At 32.6% G+C, this 20,726-nt stretch overlaps 1 protein-coding gene across 1 annotated transcript in view; it reads left to right on the forward strand.

Annotated features, from left to right (window-relative positions):
• Nucleotides 1–203: 203 nt before the first annotated feature.
• The window catches only part of LOC126880023 (protein takeout-like), a 56,740-nt gene continuing 36,217 nt past the window's right edge, over nt 204–20,726 (forward strand). Inside the window, exons 1-2 of the mRNA XM_050643548.1 lie at nt 204–382; nt 19,809–19,901. Coding sequence (XP_050499505.1) covers nt 310–382; nt 19,809–19,901 — 166 coding nt within the window. The 5' untranslated portion in view covers nt 204–309. The remainder of the gene's footprint in view (nt 383–19,808; nt 19,902–20,726) is intronic.

A 20,726-nucleotide genomic window follows, 5' to 3' on the forward strand; every position in this document is an offset into this window, starting at 1 on the left:
GCATCGAAAAATAAGGGATTGTTACTCAAATCTTATGTACGAAATTTTCAAAAATAGTAAAATTCATTTTCTTTAAATTGTCAGCATGAGTCTAAATGAATGTTGTTCACCTTGCCCAGCATAAAGTAAATTTTAACGCTATTTTCCACCGATCAACAATGATTGTTTATACTTATACGCCTATAAAAGGAAACTTCGGGATCGCGGCAGCATCTTTTCGCTGTAAGTCACCGGCCGGCAAAGAAAATTTAACCTTGGCACTTGCTGGCTATCGCCGAACGTCATTATTTGCAGATTGTCATTAAAATTATGGGTTTTTGTGTCAAAGCTAGTCTTTTGTTCGTGACATTTTTAGGTGTCGTAACAGATGCAGCTAAATTACGTAAGTACCTGTCTATTTATACTATATATTTAATCTTTTTACATAAAATAATCATTTAAAGTACAATTAGCGTCTCTTTGCAAAGACAATGACGTCGACTTTGCAAAGTAACAAGACACTTACTCAACACACACACTACACATGACACTAGGTACCTAACTGCAAAAGTTCACCGTACCTACCATGCCAATGGCCATTAGTTGTCGAGGCATTACTAAATATAATAAAAAAATCATTTAAAGTAAATATACCATGTATATACACATAGTTTCAAAAGTTATGCATCACCCCTCGTATTCACGATGTTTACGCTTTTATAAATCCGTATCTTTATCACATATTTAATGGGCCTTTTTTATAAAAAATATACGTTTTTTGGTTTTTTTATTTTATTTGTATACCCATTTAATTGACCTGGTTTGCCAAGGTGTACACACATTTGAAAAATTTATTCTGGTGAAATTTTTGAAAACGTGATTAAAAATGAATCGTACTTTAATTTCTGAGTTGGACCGTATAAGAATTATCGATTTAGTTGAAGAAGGCCATTCACAGCGGTTCGTGGTGGAAAGAGTGGGTGTTTCTCAGAGTGATGTCTCACGGATAAGCAATAGGTTCCTGCAGACAAACTCGATACGGAATAGAGCCCGATCTGGTAGACCCCGAGTTACCAATGATCGACAGCATGGATATATCAGAAGTTCCATCCGTAGAAATTGTTCTATGTCTGTACCAGCCCTCCAAAGAGAATTCAGGTATGCTACAGGAGTCAGAATATCGTTGGCTACAATAAGAAGAAGAATTTTAAACTTAGGTTTGAGGAGTCGTCGACCAATAAGAGTTCCTTAGCTACAACCTAGACATGTTTTGGACCGCCTCCAGTGGGCTTAAGAACACATACAGCTCCCCCAACAGTTTTGGAATTTTGTGCTTTTTTCAGACGAGACCAGAATCTGTTTAAATAGTGATAACCGGCGAATTCGTGTGTGGCTAGTTGTGCAGCTCTTGTTGACTCTCGTCACACACGAATTCGCCGGTTATCACTATTTAAACAGATTCTGGTCTCGTCTGAAAAAAGCACAAAATTCCGAAACTGTTGAGGGAGCTGTATGTGTTCTTAAGCCCACTGGAAGCGGTCCAAAACATGTCTAGGTTGTAGCTGAGGAACTCTTATTGGTCGACGACTCCTCAAACCTGAGTTTAAAATTCTTCTTCTTATTGTAGCCAACGATACTCTGACTCCTGTAGCATACCTGAATTCTCTTTGGAGGGCTGGTACAGACATAGAACAATTTCTACGGATGTAAATTCTGATATATCCAATCTGTCGATCATTGGTAACTCGGGGTCTACCAGACCGAGCTCTATTCCGTATCGCGTTTGTCTCCAGGAACCTATTGCATATCCGTGAGACATCACTTTGAGAAACACCCACTCTTTCCACCACGAACCACTGTGAATGGCCTTCTTCAACTAAATCGATAATTATTATACGGTCCAACTCAGAAGTTAAAGTACGATTCATTTTTAATCACGTTTTCAAAAATTTCTCCAGAATAAATTTTTCAAATGTTTACACCTTGGCAAACCAGGTCAATTAAATGGGTATTCAAATAAAATAAAAAAACCAAAAAGGTATATTTTTTATAAAAAGGCCCATTAAATATGTGATAAAGATACGGATTTATAAAAGCGTAAACATCGTGAATACGAGGAGTGATGCATAACTTTTGAAATTATGTGTAATATAGCTCCCCAGGCCTAGAAGACCCACAGCTCGGCTTACTTTGCCATCCTTTCCTGTTTGCTGCTTTATTTTCCCAATTTAGGATTTTATGTTCTATGTCTTTTCAAATCCTTCTTTCACCTGGTTTTGGCCTACCTGTCCTCTTCTTTCCTTCTGGTACCCCCTTATCATTATTTTGGGTAGTCCCGTGGTTTTCATTCTTTAGATATGTCGCAACATATCCAAATCTGTCAGTCTTTCTAATTTTCGGATCACTATGATATTCGGTTCTACATACAACTTTTTTAGTTTTATATTTGGTCGTTTTATCGACATTCCATTCCACAGCTTATTACAAATATTTTCCTAAGGAATTTTCTTAGTTATACTTGGAGCATCCCTTCATTGGATTTGTTTATCGTTCATGTTTCACTGGCATATAGCACTATATGTTTTTATTTTTTAATAACTTGTTTAGAGGAAAGATAAAGGAAGAGGAAAGAAAAAAAAGATAGAAAAAGAATAGAAGTAGTAGAAATGGATTATCTAAGGACAGCGTGTGGTATATCTAAAAAAGATCACATCAGGAATGAAGATATTAGAAGGAGGACACATACTGTACTGTATATTCCAGTGTAGATAGAATTGAAACTAGACAACTAGTGTGGTATGGTCACGTGAAACGAATGAATGAAGATAGATGGCCAAAGAAAGCTTTGAATTACATACCACACCAAAGAAGAAGAAGGGGAAGACCTTCAGTTGCCTGGGAAGAAAATGTACGGTACATCATGCAAGATAGAGCCATCAAAGAAGACGAATGGATGGACAGAAAAGGATGGCGGTCGAAATGCGAGAAGCGGCAGAGGCTGTAGGAACCTCGCTTATAGATAGATAGATTTAGAGGAAAGATACAACGATTACCAGCCATAATTCTTGCTTGGATTTCTTCCTTCATACTTGGTCTGCTGGTGAATGTCGCTCCTAGGTATTGGAATCTTTGTACTTCTTCGAATTTATATATTTTTCTTTCTGTGATTTTTGTCAGTTATTATCCTTGCATGTTATCTCTCTGTCCCATCCATATATTTGATCTTTTCTTAGTTTATGTATATCCCTTTTTTTCTCGCTTTCGCTTCTAGTCTTTTTGGTATTTCTTTTAATTCATGTTTACTTCTGGCTATCATTAGGCGTTTTAGTTGATATACAAGTTCCTTCCTGTTGATTCCGGCTTCTTTGACGATAGTTTGAAGACAGATACTGAACAACGTTGATAACAGTGGGTCCCCTTGTCGCACCACCTAAGTTATTTCAAACTTATCTGTTTCTTTTCCATTTATTTTAAGCCTATACTTTATTTTTCTGAGTGTCACTTTTATGTTTGGTCTATGTTTCGTCTGTACTTTTGTATGGTGCAGAAGTGTGGACGCTAAAAGTATCGATCATGAACAGAATTGAAGCATTGAAGATGTGGATTCATAGACTGATACTGAAGATACCTTGGATAGCAAGAGAAACTAATGAAGAAGTACTAAGGATGGTCAACAAAAATAGAGAGCTGCTAAAGACTGTTAAACACCAGAAAATGTCTTATCTGGGACATATAGTGAGGGGAAATTGATATAAAATATTACAACTGATCCTTAAAGACAAAATAGAGGGCCGTAGAGGTGCAGGACGAAAACAAGGTTCTTGATTAAAAAACATTCGTGAATGGACGCAGATATCAAATGCGGGACAATCATTCCATATTGCGGAAGTCGAGAAGCCGTCGCAATAATGGTGCTCGCCAACGTCGAAAAATTCTGATATGGCACGTGAAGAAGAAGTTAATTTTATTATTCTTATTAATTTTTTCATAATTCATTATCTACACGCACCGGCACAAAATTCCGCCACCCAAAATTTTTGATTAAGTTTGACAATATATAACTTTCTGATTGGTACTCCGATTTTCAAGATTCTTGCATCAATATGTAGGTACATGTCGACGCTGTCAAGCCAAAACGGCATAAATGACATTAACTTGATTTTTCAGGAAACACATAAAACTGATTATTTTTATTTTTACCAATTCTGCTTATCTGCACAGTGACTCAAAAAAATTGATGATTTTTTTTCAAATTTTAATATTTTGCGAACATGAATGTAGCTGAAAATACTGTCTGAAATAAATTAAAAACTAGAAAATGGCGCTTATGTCCAATCGAGATATAACATTGGTGAATATGCCAAACTTACCTCTGGCGTTTGTGTCGATCGCATCGTTGTAAGGTTAGCCAATATGGCGCTTAAAAGGGATACATGCCATTAATGAAAAAAAAAACGAGAATAAAAAATTGACGTTTATGCCAACAAGAAAAATTATGAAATTACGAAGATTTTTGATAGGCTTTATTTTTTTAAACCAAAAATACATTCTAAGTTAAAAACAATACCCTAAATTCTTTAAACATGTTTTTGATGGTAGGATGAAATACTTAAAAGTAAATAATTCGCAAATAGGAGCGGATATCTAATAATAGCGGATTCTAAATCATAATCACTGTCAATATTTGGTTCAACATCATTATTGATTTGATTGCTTGTATTTTCCTTATTTTGATCACTACTTATACCGGCACCCAAACCATTATCTGCTGCTAAGTTGAAACATGATGTGAGATCGTGACTAAATATTTCTTCTTCTACTGCAACGTCTGGTGGTTCCTCAAAGATGATAATGTCATTGCTAAAAGCTTCTGCAATGTTGGCATTATAAATATCATAAAACTCTAAGGGGAATATAGGGGAATTATTGTCAGTCTGTATATAATTTTTACTGCTTGGGCATAAATTTTATTGTCATTTAGTAAGGCCATTATTTTTTTACTTTTGCTATTCATCTGCAACAAAAAAATGGCATAAACGCCAAAAATCGATCGCCATTTTTAGCTATATAAAATTGATTTGTACTATATGCTGTAATACAAAATGAATTGTTCATCACACTAGTACAAAGTTACAATAGAAAATTTTAAAAGAAACTTTTTATTTGCGCAATTTTTAAATAAGAAACCTCCATAAGAATACCATTGAGGAATGGCGCTTGTGTCAACCACGATGTAAATATTTGGTTTTGGCATAAACGCCTTATAGTTTTTAGAGAATTTCAGTGTATTTACGCTTCAAAAATCAATACAAATTGAAAATACTGCAGAGGTAAGTAATATCATGTTACTTATCCATAAAAATTGTAAAAATACATACCTTTACTATTATTACTGGACCGAACTGTACACAATGATAATCTTACGGGCACTGGCGATTATGTCAATCGGTGTTCACGTCGGTGTTCACGTGCGTGACTAGACTGGCGTTTATAAAAATTTTAAACCAATATTACCCCTATTTCACTTTGTCTGGGGTTATACCGCGTTGACTGTTTGGTGCGGAAATTAAAATCCTATTTTTTGGTGCAGCTAACTAAAAATTGGTCATTTTGGCGTTTATGCCGTTTTGGCTTGGCAGCGTCGATGTATTGATGTCGTTTGTTATTATTGCGGTAAAATTTTTTGTTGCTTAAATGGCATTATACGGGGGTAAATGGAAGCTTGTATTTTCTCCTAATTTTAAAAAATTCTGTGGAAAAATTGGACGGCTGATTTTGTTTCATACTCCTTTTGTATTATCCTGGAGGTATCACTAAGGTTTTGTTTTTTGAATTATCCGAATATCTCTTTTCTTGTTAGAGCTGTAAATAAAAAGACTTCTTTGAAGGTTTTTTTAATTAAAAATATCAAACTCACTAAAATTAACAGAACAAAACAAAATTAACAACAAAACAAAACAATTCAATAGCGGGTATATCCACCTCTTGCAGCAACGACTGCTCGAAATCTGTTTGGCATCGAATAAAGATATGTTATCCTTACCTGGGGAATAGCCCGATATTACTCTACCGGAGCCATAACTGTACCAAATTTTCTGGAGGCCTAGGATGACGGCGAATAACATTTTTAATTCATCCCATAAATGCTCAATAGGATTGAGATCTGGGCTGCATGCGGGCCATTCTAATCTTATCAATTTAACCTCTATTTTATGAGTCCAAAAGTGTTTTTATTTGCAAACACCTCTTACAAAAGTACACCTCTTACAAGAAAAGAGATATTCGTATAATTCAAAAAACAAAACTTTTAGTGATGCCTCCTGGATAACATGCCAGGACTATGAAACAAAATCAATCCTTTAATTTTTCCACAAAATTTTTTAAAGTTAGGAGAAAATACAACTCTTCCATTCACCCCTGTATAATGCAATGCAAGCAAAAAAAAATTTGTGTTACCAGAATAATACCAAACGATAATAATACATGTACCTAGAAACTATTGCAAGAATCTTGAAAATCGGAGCACAAATAAAAAAGTTATAAATTGTCAAACTTAATAAAAAATTTTGGGTGGCGGAATTTTGTGTTGGTGAGTGTATTTTTTTGGGATATCTTTTATAGTGCAAGTTTTTTATGTGATACACTTAGTAGCGCACTTCACTTGTAATTATGACATAAACTTTTGTCTCGCTTTTTTTGTGAATTGGACACACAGTGTGGTTTCAATCCATTCTATCGGTATGTGTTCTTGTTCCCATATTTCTTTCAGCAACTTTTTCAAATGTTTAATTATTATTACTTGTTCTCAATATCTAAACATTTCAGCTGTTACTTCATCCTTTCCTAGGCTTTTATTTTTCTTTAGTTTCTCGATTATTTCTTTTATTACTTTTTCATTAGGCAGTCTTTTCTTTGCTCGTTCTTTATAGACATTTTCTTCAGTTCTTCTTCTTCTTCATATACTGTTGTGTTATTATATTATTTATAAGCTCTTCGAAATTTTCCGTTCTACTTATATGTTGAATATTTCCTCGTCACTTAGTAAATTCCTTCCATTCCAATTTCCAAGTGTTTTAATTTTCCAGCCTCATAAGTTTCTCTTACATGTCATGTACTTACTAATAGGTACCTATATATTCGTTTATAAATATTTAAATAGTAAATATATTATTTGATTAAATATTTAAACAAAAATGACAAACAATAAATATTATTTGTCTGTTTCTTATATTAACACATCATTACGAATGATTTTGCAAACAAAATTGCACCATAATTATTCTAATTATTGCAGATTTTTGTGAATATCGCTTTGTAAATAAAAATTGAAGTAAAATTACCCAATGAGATTGTGGGCAAATAATATTATATTTAGACCCAACAATTAGAAAAATCGTAACAAGAACAATAATGTTATATTTGTTTGATTAAATGTTCAAGCTCTTGTTTATAATGTTATAGGGGAAAATGATGCCTTGTAAAAAATCGTGAAAACTTTTTTAGTTGCCTGAGAAAGAAGCATAACTTTTGTACATACTTTTGAACATTCTTGAAAAGTTTGAAAAACAATAAACAATAAATGTTCCTTTTTTATTCTGATTAACATTCATATTGTGCTGTTTGCAAACAGCACAAAGCAGAAATGCATGGAAAAGACTGAGGGAGGCTTATATCAAGCAGTGTATAGATCCGGGTTGAATGATGATGATGACATTCATATTATCCATCATATCCAGCTATCAAATTAAAAGCAAATAATGCCTCTCTGGCAAACTGATTATCATTTATTCCTACTTCCAGTTTTTTATTTATACATACCACCATCTATGTATCATTTTCAACAATAATTTGAGAACATGAGTTATTAATGATATTGTTCTGTATTAACTGCACTCTTTAGATTTTGTATTTTTAGGGATAACGCAAAAGGTGGAGAGTAACCATTGTTTCGGTATATGTCCTGTTATTTATTCTTCTTCTTCCTTTACTTCTTGAAGATCTTGCTTGCTCTTGAAGATTCTGAAGTTGCCTCTGGTTAATTTCCTGGGAAGTAGATTGCCAACTATCCCTCCATCTTTAGGTGGTCTTCGGGGGGTCTTGAACCGGGCGGGTTGTTTTCTAGGGCAATTTTTGGGAGAGTATTCTCATCCATTCGTCTTACATGGTTGTACAACATCATCTTACAAGATCATTAATCGATTATAGGTTTCACCTGTCAGGTATTATCCCATGAGTGGGATCATCAATTTACTTGTATCATTAATGTTTATTATCAGCATTAAATTAAAATCAGTAACGTTTAACGAAGTGATATAATTTCACCATTTAATTATATGTTTATGAATAAGTAATTATTTAAATGATTGATCACATAAATATAGATTAAACATTTATTGCGTTTAGTCTGTCTATTAATGTAAGTGAAAAATTGGATACTAAAAATTAATTAGTAAAATAAAACATAAAAACACAACATTTTAGATTTTCACAAAATATCGTCTCTTAGTATGTTTTAGTCGGAGAGATAGAAGCGGATTTTGTGCGTGATAAGTAATATGGAAAAACTATACGGGGATATATTGAATTAGTTGTGTACATGACTTTCCCCAACGGCCGGAAACCAGAGTGCGGGACGAGGGTAGTTATAAGGGGTCAAAATCGCGGTTTTTATTATTTTTTTTGTGACGCTTATGATCGAGATAGTGCACCAAAATTTGGGAATAAGTATGTCATGACGTAACTAAGTAAAATCTCCAGGGGCGGAACACTGCGTGGCCGACAAAGGGGTGGGGGAGAGGGTGAATATAAAATTCACCCATTTTGGTGTACTATCTCGATCACGAACGGCAAAAAAACCCCTTATATTTTTATAATCACCCCTGCCTACCACCCCTTTGTACCCCAAGCAGCGTTCCGCCCCTGGAGATTTTGCTTAGTTGCGTCATGACCTACTTACTTCAAAATTTTGGTGCACTATCTCCATCATGAGCGCCACAAAAAAAATAATAAAAACCGCGACTTTGACCCCTTATAACTACTCTGGGAATTTTACTTAGTTATGTCATGGTCTACTTATTCCCAAATTTTGGTGCACTATCTCTATCACGACCGTCGCAAAAAACCCTTTATATTTTTTATATTCACCCCTGCCCCCACCCCTTTGTCGGCCACGCAGCGTTTCGCCCCTAGAGATTTTACTTAGTTACGTCATAACCTACTTATTCCCAAATTCTGGTGCACTATCATGAGCGTCACAAAAAAAATAATAAAAACCGCGACTTTGACCTCATATAACAACCCTCATCTCCCACTCTGGTTTCCGGCCATTTGGGAAAGTCATGTACACAATTAATTCAACATATTCCCGTATAGTTTTTCCATATTACTTATAACGCACAAAATCCGCTCCCAGCTCTTAGACTATTTGCTAGTGTGCCTGTAGAAATATCAGTTTCCTCAGAAGAGAAATTTGTTCAGAACAATAATCGGTAATATGGGTCATTCAACGAATATACGACTCTCTTGGATTATATGGACAACGAATATTTTACTGTGCAAAATATAAGAATGAAAGTAAATTGAAAATTACATTGTTGTTTACTGGAATAATTATTAGAGAAATTTACTTTCGTACTTCTTATGTTACACAGTAAAATATTCGTTGTCGAGATAATCCAAGAGAGTCGTATATTCGTTGAATGACCCATACTAATAATTAATGGACTGTATTTTCTACCCAATTTCCTGAGACTGGGTAGCCGAGATCTCCCAATATTTGCTCCTTGAGAACTAAATAAATGTAACTTCAAAACAGTTACTTTACAATAATTCGAGTACATAAATTTAGCGAGAAAAAGTATGTGTCAACGAACAGCTGTTGGATGAAATTGAAATTAGACGTGGGGTGACAGGGATACGTCTTGTCGCCAATTCTTAAAATGCCTACTCGTATGAGATCCTGAAAAAGCTCTTGAGGGTGAAACAGCTGGAATAAAGGTAAATGGAGTTCCTATTCAACGACTGGTGACCAGAATAGCGGAGTATTCAATAGATTACAGTCTAATACTGAACGTCAAAATATAAAATTTATGATAATATCAAAAACTCAAAGCAATAAAGAGGAACCTTCTAATAAGCGGAACCAATGTCGAAGGAGTGGAAAAATTTGCATATCTTGGAGCAATGATTAATTCCACGAATGATTACTTTCAGGAAATCAAAATCAGACTAGAAAAGGCTAGAGAAACTTTCGACAAAATGATGAGACTGCTCTGCACAAGAGATTTAAAGTTGGAGCTAAAAGTTTGGTTGCCGAGGTGCTACGTTTTCTTGAGTTTTTTAGTGTAATGGAAGCTTGGAGAGATTTTTTTGGCTCCAATTGGTTATACGGGAAAAGATCCAAGGACAAAGAAGCATAGTACGACGTAGAATGTCAGTCATGGCTGTGCAACCAGAGAGAATGGTATGAATGTACATCAAATGAGCTTTTCAGAGCAGCCTTCTTTAAAGTCCTAATAGATATGATGATGACCAGCGAATTTGTAATGACCGATTTGGAGTAGCTCTATGAAAGCCGTAGTGAAATCCTTTCTGGAGAAATATAATTACCGTGAGTAGTGATGTTAGAAGAGGATATTCTCAAGAGAATATTCTCGGCCAGAAAATTCTCTCGAGAATACTCTCGGCAAAAATTTTTTATATTTTCAAAAACCGAAACAAAAATAAAAACTAGATACGGGTCAAATTATTATAATTTAAAAAATATGTAGGTATATTGTTTTTGCCAATCCCATGTACCACTAGCAAGAGTGTTTACAGTGTCAATATTTATTGTTTTGGTGCAATATTAACGTGCAAATATTTAGAATGGTGTTCATTTAAGCAGAGAAGAACAAGTTGAGGAAACTGCGTTTGTAGATAATTTAGCAACTTTAAAATATGGTGATGAGTCGGCTGAAATAATGGCAGATTTGGTACTTTATCGGTCTAGAGAGGGATTTTTTGGAAAACCATACGTTGTAAAATCAATTGAAAAACTAGACTTAATCATATGGTGAAAAAGTACATGTTTCTGAACAAAATTACCTAAAATAGTAGTTGATATATTAAGTATGCCTTCATCCAGTGCAGCGACTGAAAGAAGTTTCAGTACTTATGGTTTTTTTATCCACTCCTCTAAAAGAAACCGGCTCATTGCTGAACGGGTTCGTAAGGTAACTTTTACTGCTCACAATTTAACATTGTTAGACGTAGACCAATCCATGACTGAGCTGACCATTCGTGAAAAACAAAATCCCACAACTCATCAGTACATTGAAATGCAGATTGTAGATTGTAGCTAATGATAGAAATAGATTCTGAATCTGAGGTCTCATCTTTTATCATACCACATCGATTATTTGCTGTTAAAAAGAAAATTTCATTTTTTTATCAAAGAAATTTTATGTTTTCTGTTGTTCTTGTATTTTTTTATATACAAAGAACACTGTTGTTTCGTGTCAAAATTTTGTATATAAGATCATGATTTTTAAAACCCTATTTTTCATCTTCAACAATATTCTTAAGTGCGTCATGGGGTTCATTCTCAGAAAATTCTCCATATCGAGAATATTCTCCGATTTTTCATTCTCGAGAATTTTCCAATACTAACCGCGAGGTGATTATATTATTTCACCAATATTAGTGTGCTGAAGGTTTGTAACCATTGCAAATTCATACGCGAATGCAATTAGTGTATGAAAACGTATGTTTTGCGTATCCAACTGTCAAGGAACGGTGTCGAAAATTTTTAAGAGTGGAAGACAATAAAGGCATGATAAGCCGCAACCAAGTGCTTTGAGTAATGCATCAACAGACAGGAATGTGGCATGTGTGGAAGACTTGATTAGAGAAAATCGTCGAATTGAAATCAGAGAAATTTCTATAGAATCTGTCCATAGTATCGTTCACAAAGTGGGTTATACCCAAACTGGATTACAGCAATGGAAAAAAAAAGAAAAATTAGTCCAAATTCTAAAGACAAAAAACATAGACAAAAGAGACTTACGAATAATAACAAACCTTTACTGGAATCAAAGATCACAAATTGTAATAGATAACGAACCCAGTCCAGAAATTGAAATCAGGAGAGGAGTTCGGCAGGGATGTATTATGTCTCCATTACTCTTTAATGCATATAGTGAAGCCATTTTTGAAGAAGCATTGCTATCTCAAAGTGAAGGAATAATAATTAACGGAAGATCTATTAACAACATAAGATATGCAGATGACACCGTGATTATGGCAAGCTCTGCTGAACAACTCCAACTACTACTAAACAAAACAAACAATGTCTGTGAATAATATGGACTAAAAATGAATATAAAAAAGACCAAATACATGATAGAGCTTTGAGATGCTACGTGTTCTCGATACTACAATATGGACTTGAAAGCTGGACATTTAGATATATTTACAAACAATTTTTTTATAAATATGTAGACTAGAACAAAGATGAGTTGCAATTGAACAAGTCTCGTATTTATTGATTTTGTTGGTGAATTAAAAATTTACTCTGCACACCGTTACTAGTTAATTTTTGTACGCAATTTTTTAATCAGAAACAAAATGTCATAAATACAAAATGAATAGGCAATGATGAAATTAATTAGCTAGATAATTATATTTATTAATTGATCGGTATAATTAATTCAATGATGAAAACTATATCGATTGATTAAACTTTACCGGTTTTATTGCCGATAATAAATTTACAATGTTCTGTAATGTATCATAATGACAAAAAATATTTACTGAATGCGGAAAAATTGAATCAAATTAAAGAAATTATTAGTAACTAGTCCGCATAAATTATTTTGTGACATAAAACAAATACGTCATATTGTATTTTATGAATATTCCAGCTGTTTCTAAACGTATCTTAATTAATTTTTAATCAAAAAATCCCGACACAGGTCGATTTTTATTTTTAGATTTTGATATTTTAGCATATATATCACACAAGTGACGTCATCTATCTGGGCGTGATGACGTAATCGATGATTTTTTAAATGAGAATAGGGGCCGGGTGCTAGCTCATTTTAAAGGGTATTCAATTTTCTATTCAGTAATGTAAACAGTAATAGAATGATTTATACAGGGTGTCCAAAAACAATTTTTTAAATTAAATTAATTGACAAAAAAGAAGAATGTATGTAATTTATTTAATTCAAAATATTTTTTACTCTTATCATAAAACAGAAAAAAAATGTGTGTGTACTTTGTACGCACGTAAGAAGTTATTCTTCGATTATATAATTTCAACGAAGTAAATATACTTAACAGGTTATTTGTATTTTATTTAAATATTAAACTAACTTTCCTATCTACCACTTTCAAAAAATTTTTATTAAAACAACCAAAAATTAAAAAAAAAATATGAATCATCCAGGATCGGAACCCGCGACCGGCGCGACCTTCCAATCACTGACCCAACGCTCTACCAACTACGCCACCGAGCTTCTTTAAGTGACACGTAAGTTTCGGATATAATTAAACATCACGGTGACAAATAGACATATAAAAATGTTATACCTACATAATATTTTATTATCTTACTACAGAGAAAGACAAATCCAAAAATTATAATAAATAATACATTTACTAAAAACATTAATATATTCTTTTAATGACTTATTTGGGCTGATACAGATACATACATACCTATCTTGAAAGATTAGCAACGAACTACTACTGTCTGTGTGCGCATGCGCGCAGATTTATGAAATTTTACTCTCAATCGCATCGCGCCTAAAGAAAAATAACTTCAAAAATGTTTATTTGAAAAATAAACATTGATTTTCGCTTAAATTTATGTTCAAGCCAGCTCCCGCTAGGCACCTGCTTCTTGGAAGTTTGAACATTTAATTTAAGCGAAAAGTAATGTTTATTTTTCAAATAAACATTTTTTTCCTGTTTTCTGACACTAGTAAATTATTTTGAATTAAAAAATGACATACATTCTTCTTTTTCTGTCAATTAGTTTAATTTAAAAAAATTATTTTTGGACACCCCGTATAAATAATGATATTAACGTTTATAATACTGAATAGAGAATTGAATAACCTTTCAAATGAGCTAGAACACGACCCCCATTCTCATTTAAAAAATCATTGATTAGGTACGTCATCACGCCCAGACGGATGACGTCACTCGTGTGATATATATGCCAAAATATCATAATTTAAAAATGAAAATCGAACTGTTTCGGGATTTTTCTTGTTTAATTAAATTTCCTACAGTATAGAATTGGTTAAAAATTTAAAAAATAGTCACCCTTATTGCAAAATAGCAATAATTGCGAAAAAACCATACAAAAACAAGTATTCGCATTTTACGTTTTTCAACCATTTATGCTACACTTAGGACCTTCATATTTCATCCAGAAAAACTATATGATACAGTACAACACTGTAAATTTCATTAAGATCGGTTTAATAGATGTTGCAAAATAAATTTTGCAATCCAGCTTTCGCAAAAAAAATTCATTTTTTCAAAATGTTACGGGACTGAAAATAAAGCAGATAGCAAGTTGAAATTTTTTTTTACATATATAAGTGTATTGTATCTTTTATCTACAATTTGCAAAATTAAAATCGATTAACTACCACGGCGTCAGGAATTTTTTTAAATAAACATTAATTATTGGTGCTACGCGCAGGACAGCTGATAGTTTGCTCTGATTGGGCATTCCAATGACCTTTGATAATGATTGATACATTTTAATTTTTATTACATTTCGACATAAATAAATAAATTTGTTTATTGCAAAATAAAAACACATACTCTATCCTTTCAAATAACACTTTTTTTAGCAAAAATTTTCTTTGTTCATATATTTTAACTTAGAGAATAAAAGTTTATTATTTTTAAAAATATGCAATTGTTTAAACAATATTTCACAAACAATAATAAAATTAGCTTGATTTTTGTGGAATTGAAATATTAAAATACAACAAAATATAGATTAAGAAAATAATATATTAGATAAAGATTTTAGATAAAGGAAAAATAATAGATTAGATAAAGGAAAAATTTTTGGTGGAAATCAACTTGTGTGAATTGAACACCGCTGTCCTGCGCGTAGCACCAAAAATTAATGTTTATTTAAAAAATTTCCTGGCGCCGTGGTAATTAATCGATTTTAATTTTGCAAATGGCAAATGAAAGGTACAGTACACTTCTATAATCAAAAAAAAATAAATTTGCTATCTGCTTTATTTTCAGTCCTGCAACATTTAAAAAACATGAATTTTTTTTGCGAAAGCTGGATTGCAAAAATTATTTTGCAAAATCTGTTAAACCGATCTTAATGAAATTTACAGTGTTGCTTTACTATATCATTATGTTTTTCTGGGTAAAATATGAAGGTCCTATAAGTGTAGCACAAATGGTTGAAAAACGTAAAATGCCAATACTTGTTTGTGCATGGTTCTTTTCGCAATTATTGCTATTTTGCAACAAGGGTGATTATTTTTTAAATTTATAACCAATTCTATATTGTAGGAAATTTAATAACGCAACTTTTATGTCAGTACAACTTTTCTCAGAAATCAATAGTTTTAAAGTTATAATCAAAAAACCAATAAAAAAATCGAATTTTTCCTTCATATTTTGACATTTTGATTATTTAAACAATGTTCTGGACCATTTTGAGTGGGAGGATAACTCAAATATTATTATTTAAGTTATTTTCAAGCAATTTCTGCAAAAAAAATTTGAGTCACCTCTCAACGTCCATCTCAAAACAGATGCGCCCTGGACTATATAGGTAGTAATAGAAACGGGAAAAGGATGTACCTACAGTGTAAGACACTTACTGTTGGATTTCAAATTTCAGACAATTAGTGGCCTTTACAAACATTTTACCAAAATGTCTGCAACAGACTTCGAGTACTTCACAAGCGTCATGCTTTTTATTTTATTATATTTCGGATGTTTTTTATCCCATAAAATTTCTATATTTTGGTGACTATTTATAAAATCAATGGTAGATTCTTCCGTCTACTCCATAATAACAATTATTTCAACTAAATAAATGATACACAAGGTAAATCGCGAGTGTGTAGGTACACAAACAAATCTTGCAAACCAAACTTTCGAACAAGTTGTGCAACCTACAATTGCTTTGATGTGCCGGCAAAATACCGACAACCGATGGGACACCTCGATGTTACTATGTTATGGTGTTACGCTTTTACGCAATGCGATCCAGACTTAAAATGTGACGGTGTTAAGACACGAAGATTTGTTTCATGTCTGCACGCACCTTTATTACAGTATACTTTAGTAAAGTGCGTAATAATTTTGTTGTAGGCTAGTAAAAAAACTGAAAAAGTCTTATACAGGCTTTTGAAGGATCTAACAAGTATATGAAGGATAGCTGATGGCAGATCCTTGAAGATGTACAGCTGATTTTGCTTTGTTTTTTTAATAATCGTAAAAAGTGAAAACGTTATGTTAAACTATAAAATATTTCTTCGCATTTTAGGGAAAAATAATCAAATAAAGCTCTAATACCTAATTATCTAGACCGGGATAATAATTGCAAAAGCCCTTATTTTTGCAGTAAATAAATTTTAATAACTTTGTTTTCTGAATAATGATATGTAATATAACTACAGTAGAGCGACGATTATCCGAACTAATTGGGGGGCATGGGTGTTCGGAAAACCGATTAGTTCGGATAATCGAACTATATTGATATAGTCATACATATTTATCCACAAGTGAATAAAAGCCATATTTACATACCTACATATTTATATATCTTAATAATGACAAATAGCAATTAAACAAAAAAGTGCAGTCTTTGCAACAACATATTTTTGGATACAATATTGAAGAAATAGATATTTTAAGCGTTAATTACTAACGCTTGCTTGGTACTCGAGTGTGGGGCGCGAGAGTCGGGAGTTCGGATAACTGGTCGTTCGGTTGATCGACGTTCGGATAATCGACGCTCTACTGCACTTAAAATTATGGCAATGAACGAGTTCTTCCAGTGTGCTAAATCTCAGCTAGATCGACTAAGTAGTTTGTACATTATTCATTTTTTGTATTAAGAAAACCCGCTTTACCCTAATAAGGTTATTAGTGGAGCAGTAGCAGCTAATTACACTTTGCTTAGTAAAGTCTTTTAAAAACAAAAGTAGGTTATCGATATTGTTATTTGAATTTAAAATGTCTTTAATGCCTGGTTTCACCAACAGATCTTAACCTTAAGACGTGTCTTAAGAGGCTACAGTAGCGATCAACAGGTAGCAACAAACGCGTTTCAAGATTGCGGCTCTAATTTTGAATATTTTGTCGAGATATTTGGCACACATATTCGTAATATAATAAAGAATGGCGGTACAGAGCCCAATTTCAGAAATATGTTAGTATGTGGAAATTACTCTATAACTAAATAAAATATTAAAAAAAGGAGCCTGCACCGCCATTAAGAAGAAAAAAAAACTTTTTTCAAAAAAACTTTTTTATCCCATGCCTAGATTTTGTGTAATCTTGGAACTACTAAAATTTTTTATTTCTGACAAGAAATCGAACATATTATAACTAAATAACTAATTAGGCAACATAGAGAAATTATCAGTAGTAATTGCACAAGAGCTCTAAAATTCTATATTAATTTTAGAGTTCGAGTGCAATTTGTTGCGATTATTTCATGAATAAAACTGTTCAAAACCAAAATTTTATTGTAATTTATTTATGTAAGTACAAATTAGTACAATTCAAAAAACAGTTGTTATAAATATTAATTTGGCGGTTGAAAGTCATCACTTTTATAATTTTAAAAACATTAATTGTCATTAATGTCACTGAATGTATTTTTTCGTAGCAACGAAGGGCATCTGACGTAATATACTTGACGACGGGAAATTATCAAAAATTATCGATTTAATTTAGATTTCTGTAGCTTTCTATTGGTCAGAATCTTCTATGAATGAAATAATCACTGTCATTTTGACAAACCTGCGTAAGATTTTCTCTAATCTGTTCTGTCATCTTTATCGATATCTGTTCAGTGCAGTAGTGTGTTAATTTAAGAATTCGTTTTTGTTGTTTCATAGGAAAGTAGTGTTTATTGATAGTTAATTTATTATATATTTGTTTTTGTTGTATAAGTTGTTGGCCTCTTTGAAAGAATAGATTGTTGTTACTTTTGAGTTTTAGTTATATGTAGGTAGGTAAGTATATTTTACGTGAAAATATTTTGAATTCTAATGCGAGTATATAAAGTTTTAGGAGGATTTTTTATTCTAAAAATATTATCAATAGTTTAACAAAATGGAAAAAGTAAATCAAACGAAAAATAAAGTGAAACCTTTCAAGAAAAAGTCCATTAAAAACCGTGCCAAATTTATGCGAAAATCGAAATTTGTTTCGCTTCACAACAAAAAATGATTATTTATTATTGTTTTATTATTAGATATTTCATTCAAATACCTTTCTAAATACCTATCTTAACATAAAATTTTCACCCATTTTGGTTTATTTTTATAAATATCTATTTATTAATAATAAAATCGTTTTCTATTACTTCCATTTAGCGCGACTTATTAATCTTAGATAATGTCAAAGATTACCACTGTTGCCAAAGTTTATGATACTATCTCCCGAAGTTATATTTTGTTGCTACCTGTTGATCGCTACTGTTTACTCTTAAGCTCAGTTTACTAAATATACGCGTTGCACCATTGAGATCAATTTTTAGCTTGCCACAATGGATTGTCACGTGGATTGCATCTTAAACTTCGTCTCAGTTAAGATGTGTTTGATAAGAATCGAAAAATATGGTGCAATGTAAGTGAGACTTAAAGCGGTCCTATCTATAAGCTGAGCTGGGGGGTCTAAGCTTAAGATTTGTTGCTGCAACTAGGTATAAGAGTATTGGGTAAATCTTTATCTCGGAAAATGATTTATTTAAACAACTCTATTTGCCCAAACTGGACCAAAGAACCAAAGACACCTCAGTCACCTTTTAATGTATTGTCATACAGTAGATTTAAAAATGGCAGATTAGTCTGCTATACAAACTTTTAAGCTTCTTTCATAGTATACGTTAATATTTTAATTTTTATTTAAGTAATAATTTTATCTATCTATCTATAAGCGAGGTTCCTACAGCCTCTGTCGCTTCTCGCATTTCGACCGCCATCGTTTTCTGTCCACCCATTCGTCTTCTTTGATGGCTGTATCTCTCATGATGTGCCATACATTTTCTTCCCAGGCAACTGAAGGCCTTCCCGTTCTTCTTTCTTGTTGTGGTATGTAATTTAAAGCTTTCTTTATCCATCTATCTTCACTCATTCGTTTCACGTGACCATACCATAATAGTCTCGTTTCAATTCTATCTACACTGGAATATGCAGTATTTGTTCTCATTCTAATATCTTCCATTCCCGATGTGATCTTTTCTTGGATATACCACACGCTCTCCTTAGATAATCCATTTCTACTAATTCTATTCTTCTGTTTATATTTCTTCGTGATCTGACAAACTTCTGCCCCATAAGTCATAATAGGTTCTACCAAGGTACGATAGATTCTCAATTTCGTTTTTGTCTTATATTTTTAGACCATAGTAGAGATAGAGGGCTTAAAATGTTTACCGCTTTTTTGCCCTGCTGCGCTCTGTTGTCTATGTCTCTTTTGGTAGTGCATTCTTTAGATATTATAGATCCGAGATATTTATATTCTTTCCATGCTTTTGTGGTACTATTTTTTAACTCTGGATTTTCTTCATCTTTAACAACAATTTTACAAGTAACAAAATTTCTCTATTACAGCAAGCGGATTTGGAAGATGCAGCTTTAAAAGTCCAGATTTAGATGAATGTTTTAAAAATAATACAGAACGTACCGTTCGCCTATTAAAAACAGGTAAATCCATTTTATTTATAATATTGTATATTGTTGAATATTAACATTTATAATTCTAGACAAATAAAAGCCAAGACCTGATGAATCAAACGTTTATAAGTATCCTTAGTTGTCTGGTTTTTCTCCCGAAACTAAGTACATTGTGAGGCCACACTTGGTGTACTCCTTTTTCAGTTTTCAAAGCATAATATACAGGGTGTCCCAGACTAATTTACCCACGCTATATCTCTTAAACAAATAGAGATTTTCGAATGGGACAAAAGGTGATATATTCTACTTGTAATACACTTTAATATGGCGTACAAAAAAACATCCCCTAAATAATCATCCCTTAGTTACAACCCCTAACTTAAATTTTTTTAATAGCACCCTGTATATTTTTTTATAGTTTTGGATGTGGTCTTTTATCGTCTATTCAACACATTTGTTAAAAATAAAATTGGTTCGTAAATAACCTAGAAAATATCAGTTTATTTTTGTTAAATTGTGTATCCCAGAGTAATTTATCAAGGCTATATTTTTTAAACGAATAGATATTTTCGAATGGCACAAAAACTGATCTATTCCATTTGTAATACACTTTCATATGGCGTAGAAAAAATTCATCCCCTAAATATTCATCCCTAACTTACAGGGTGCTATTTAAAAAAAAATAAAGTTAGGGGTTGTAACTAAGGGATGAATATTTAGGAGATATTCTTTTTCTACGCCATATTAAAGTGTATTACAAATGTAAACAAATGTAATAGATCAGTTTTTGTCCCATTCGAAAATCTCTATTCGTTTATGAAATATAGCTTTGATAAATTAGTCTGGGACACATAA

This window comes from Diabrotica virgifera, chromosome 2 (genome assembly GCF_917563875.1).
Source record: "Diabrotica virgifera virgifera chromosome 2, PGI_DIABVI_V3a".
Lineage (NCBI taxonomy): Eukaryota > Metazoa > Arthropoda > Insecta > Coleoptera > Chrysomelidae > Diabrotica > Diabrotica virgifera.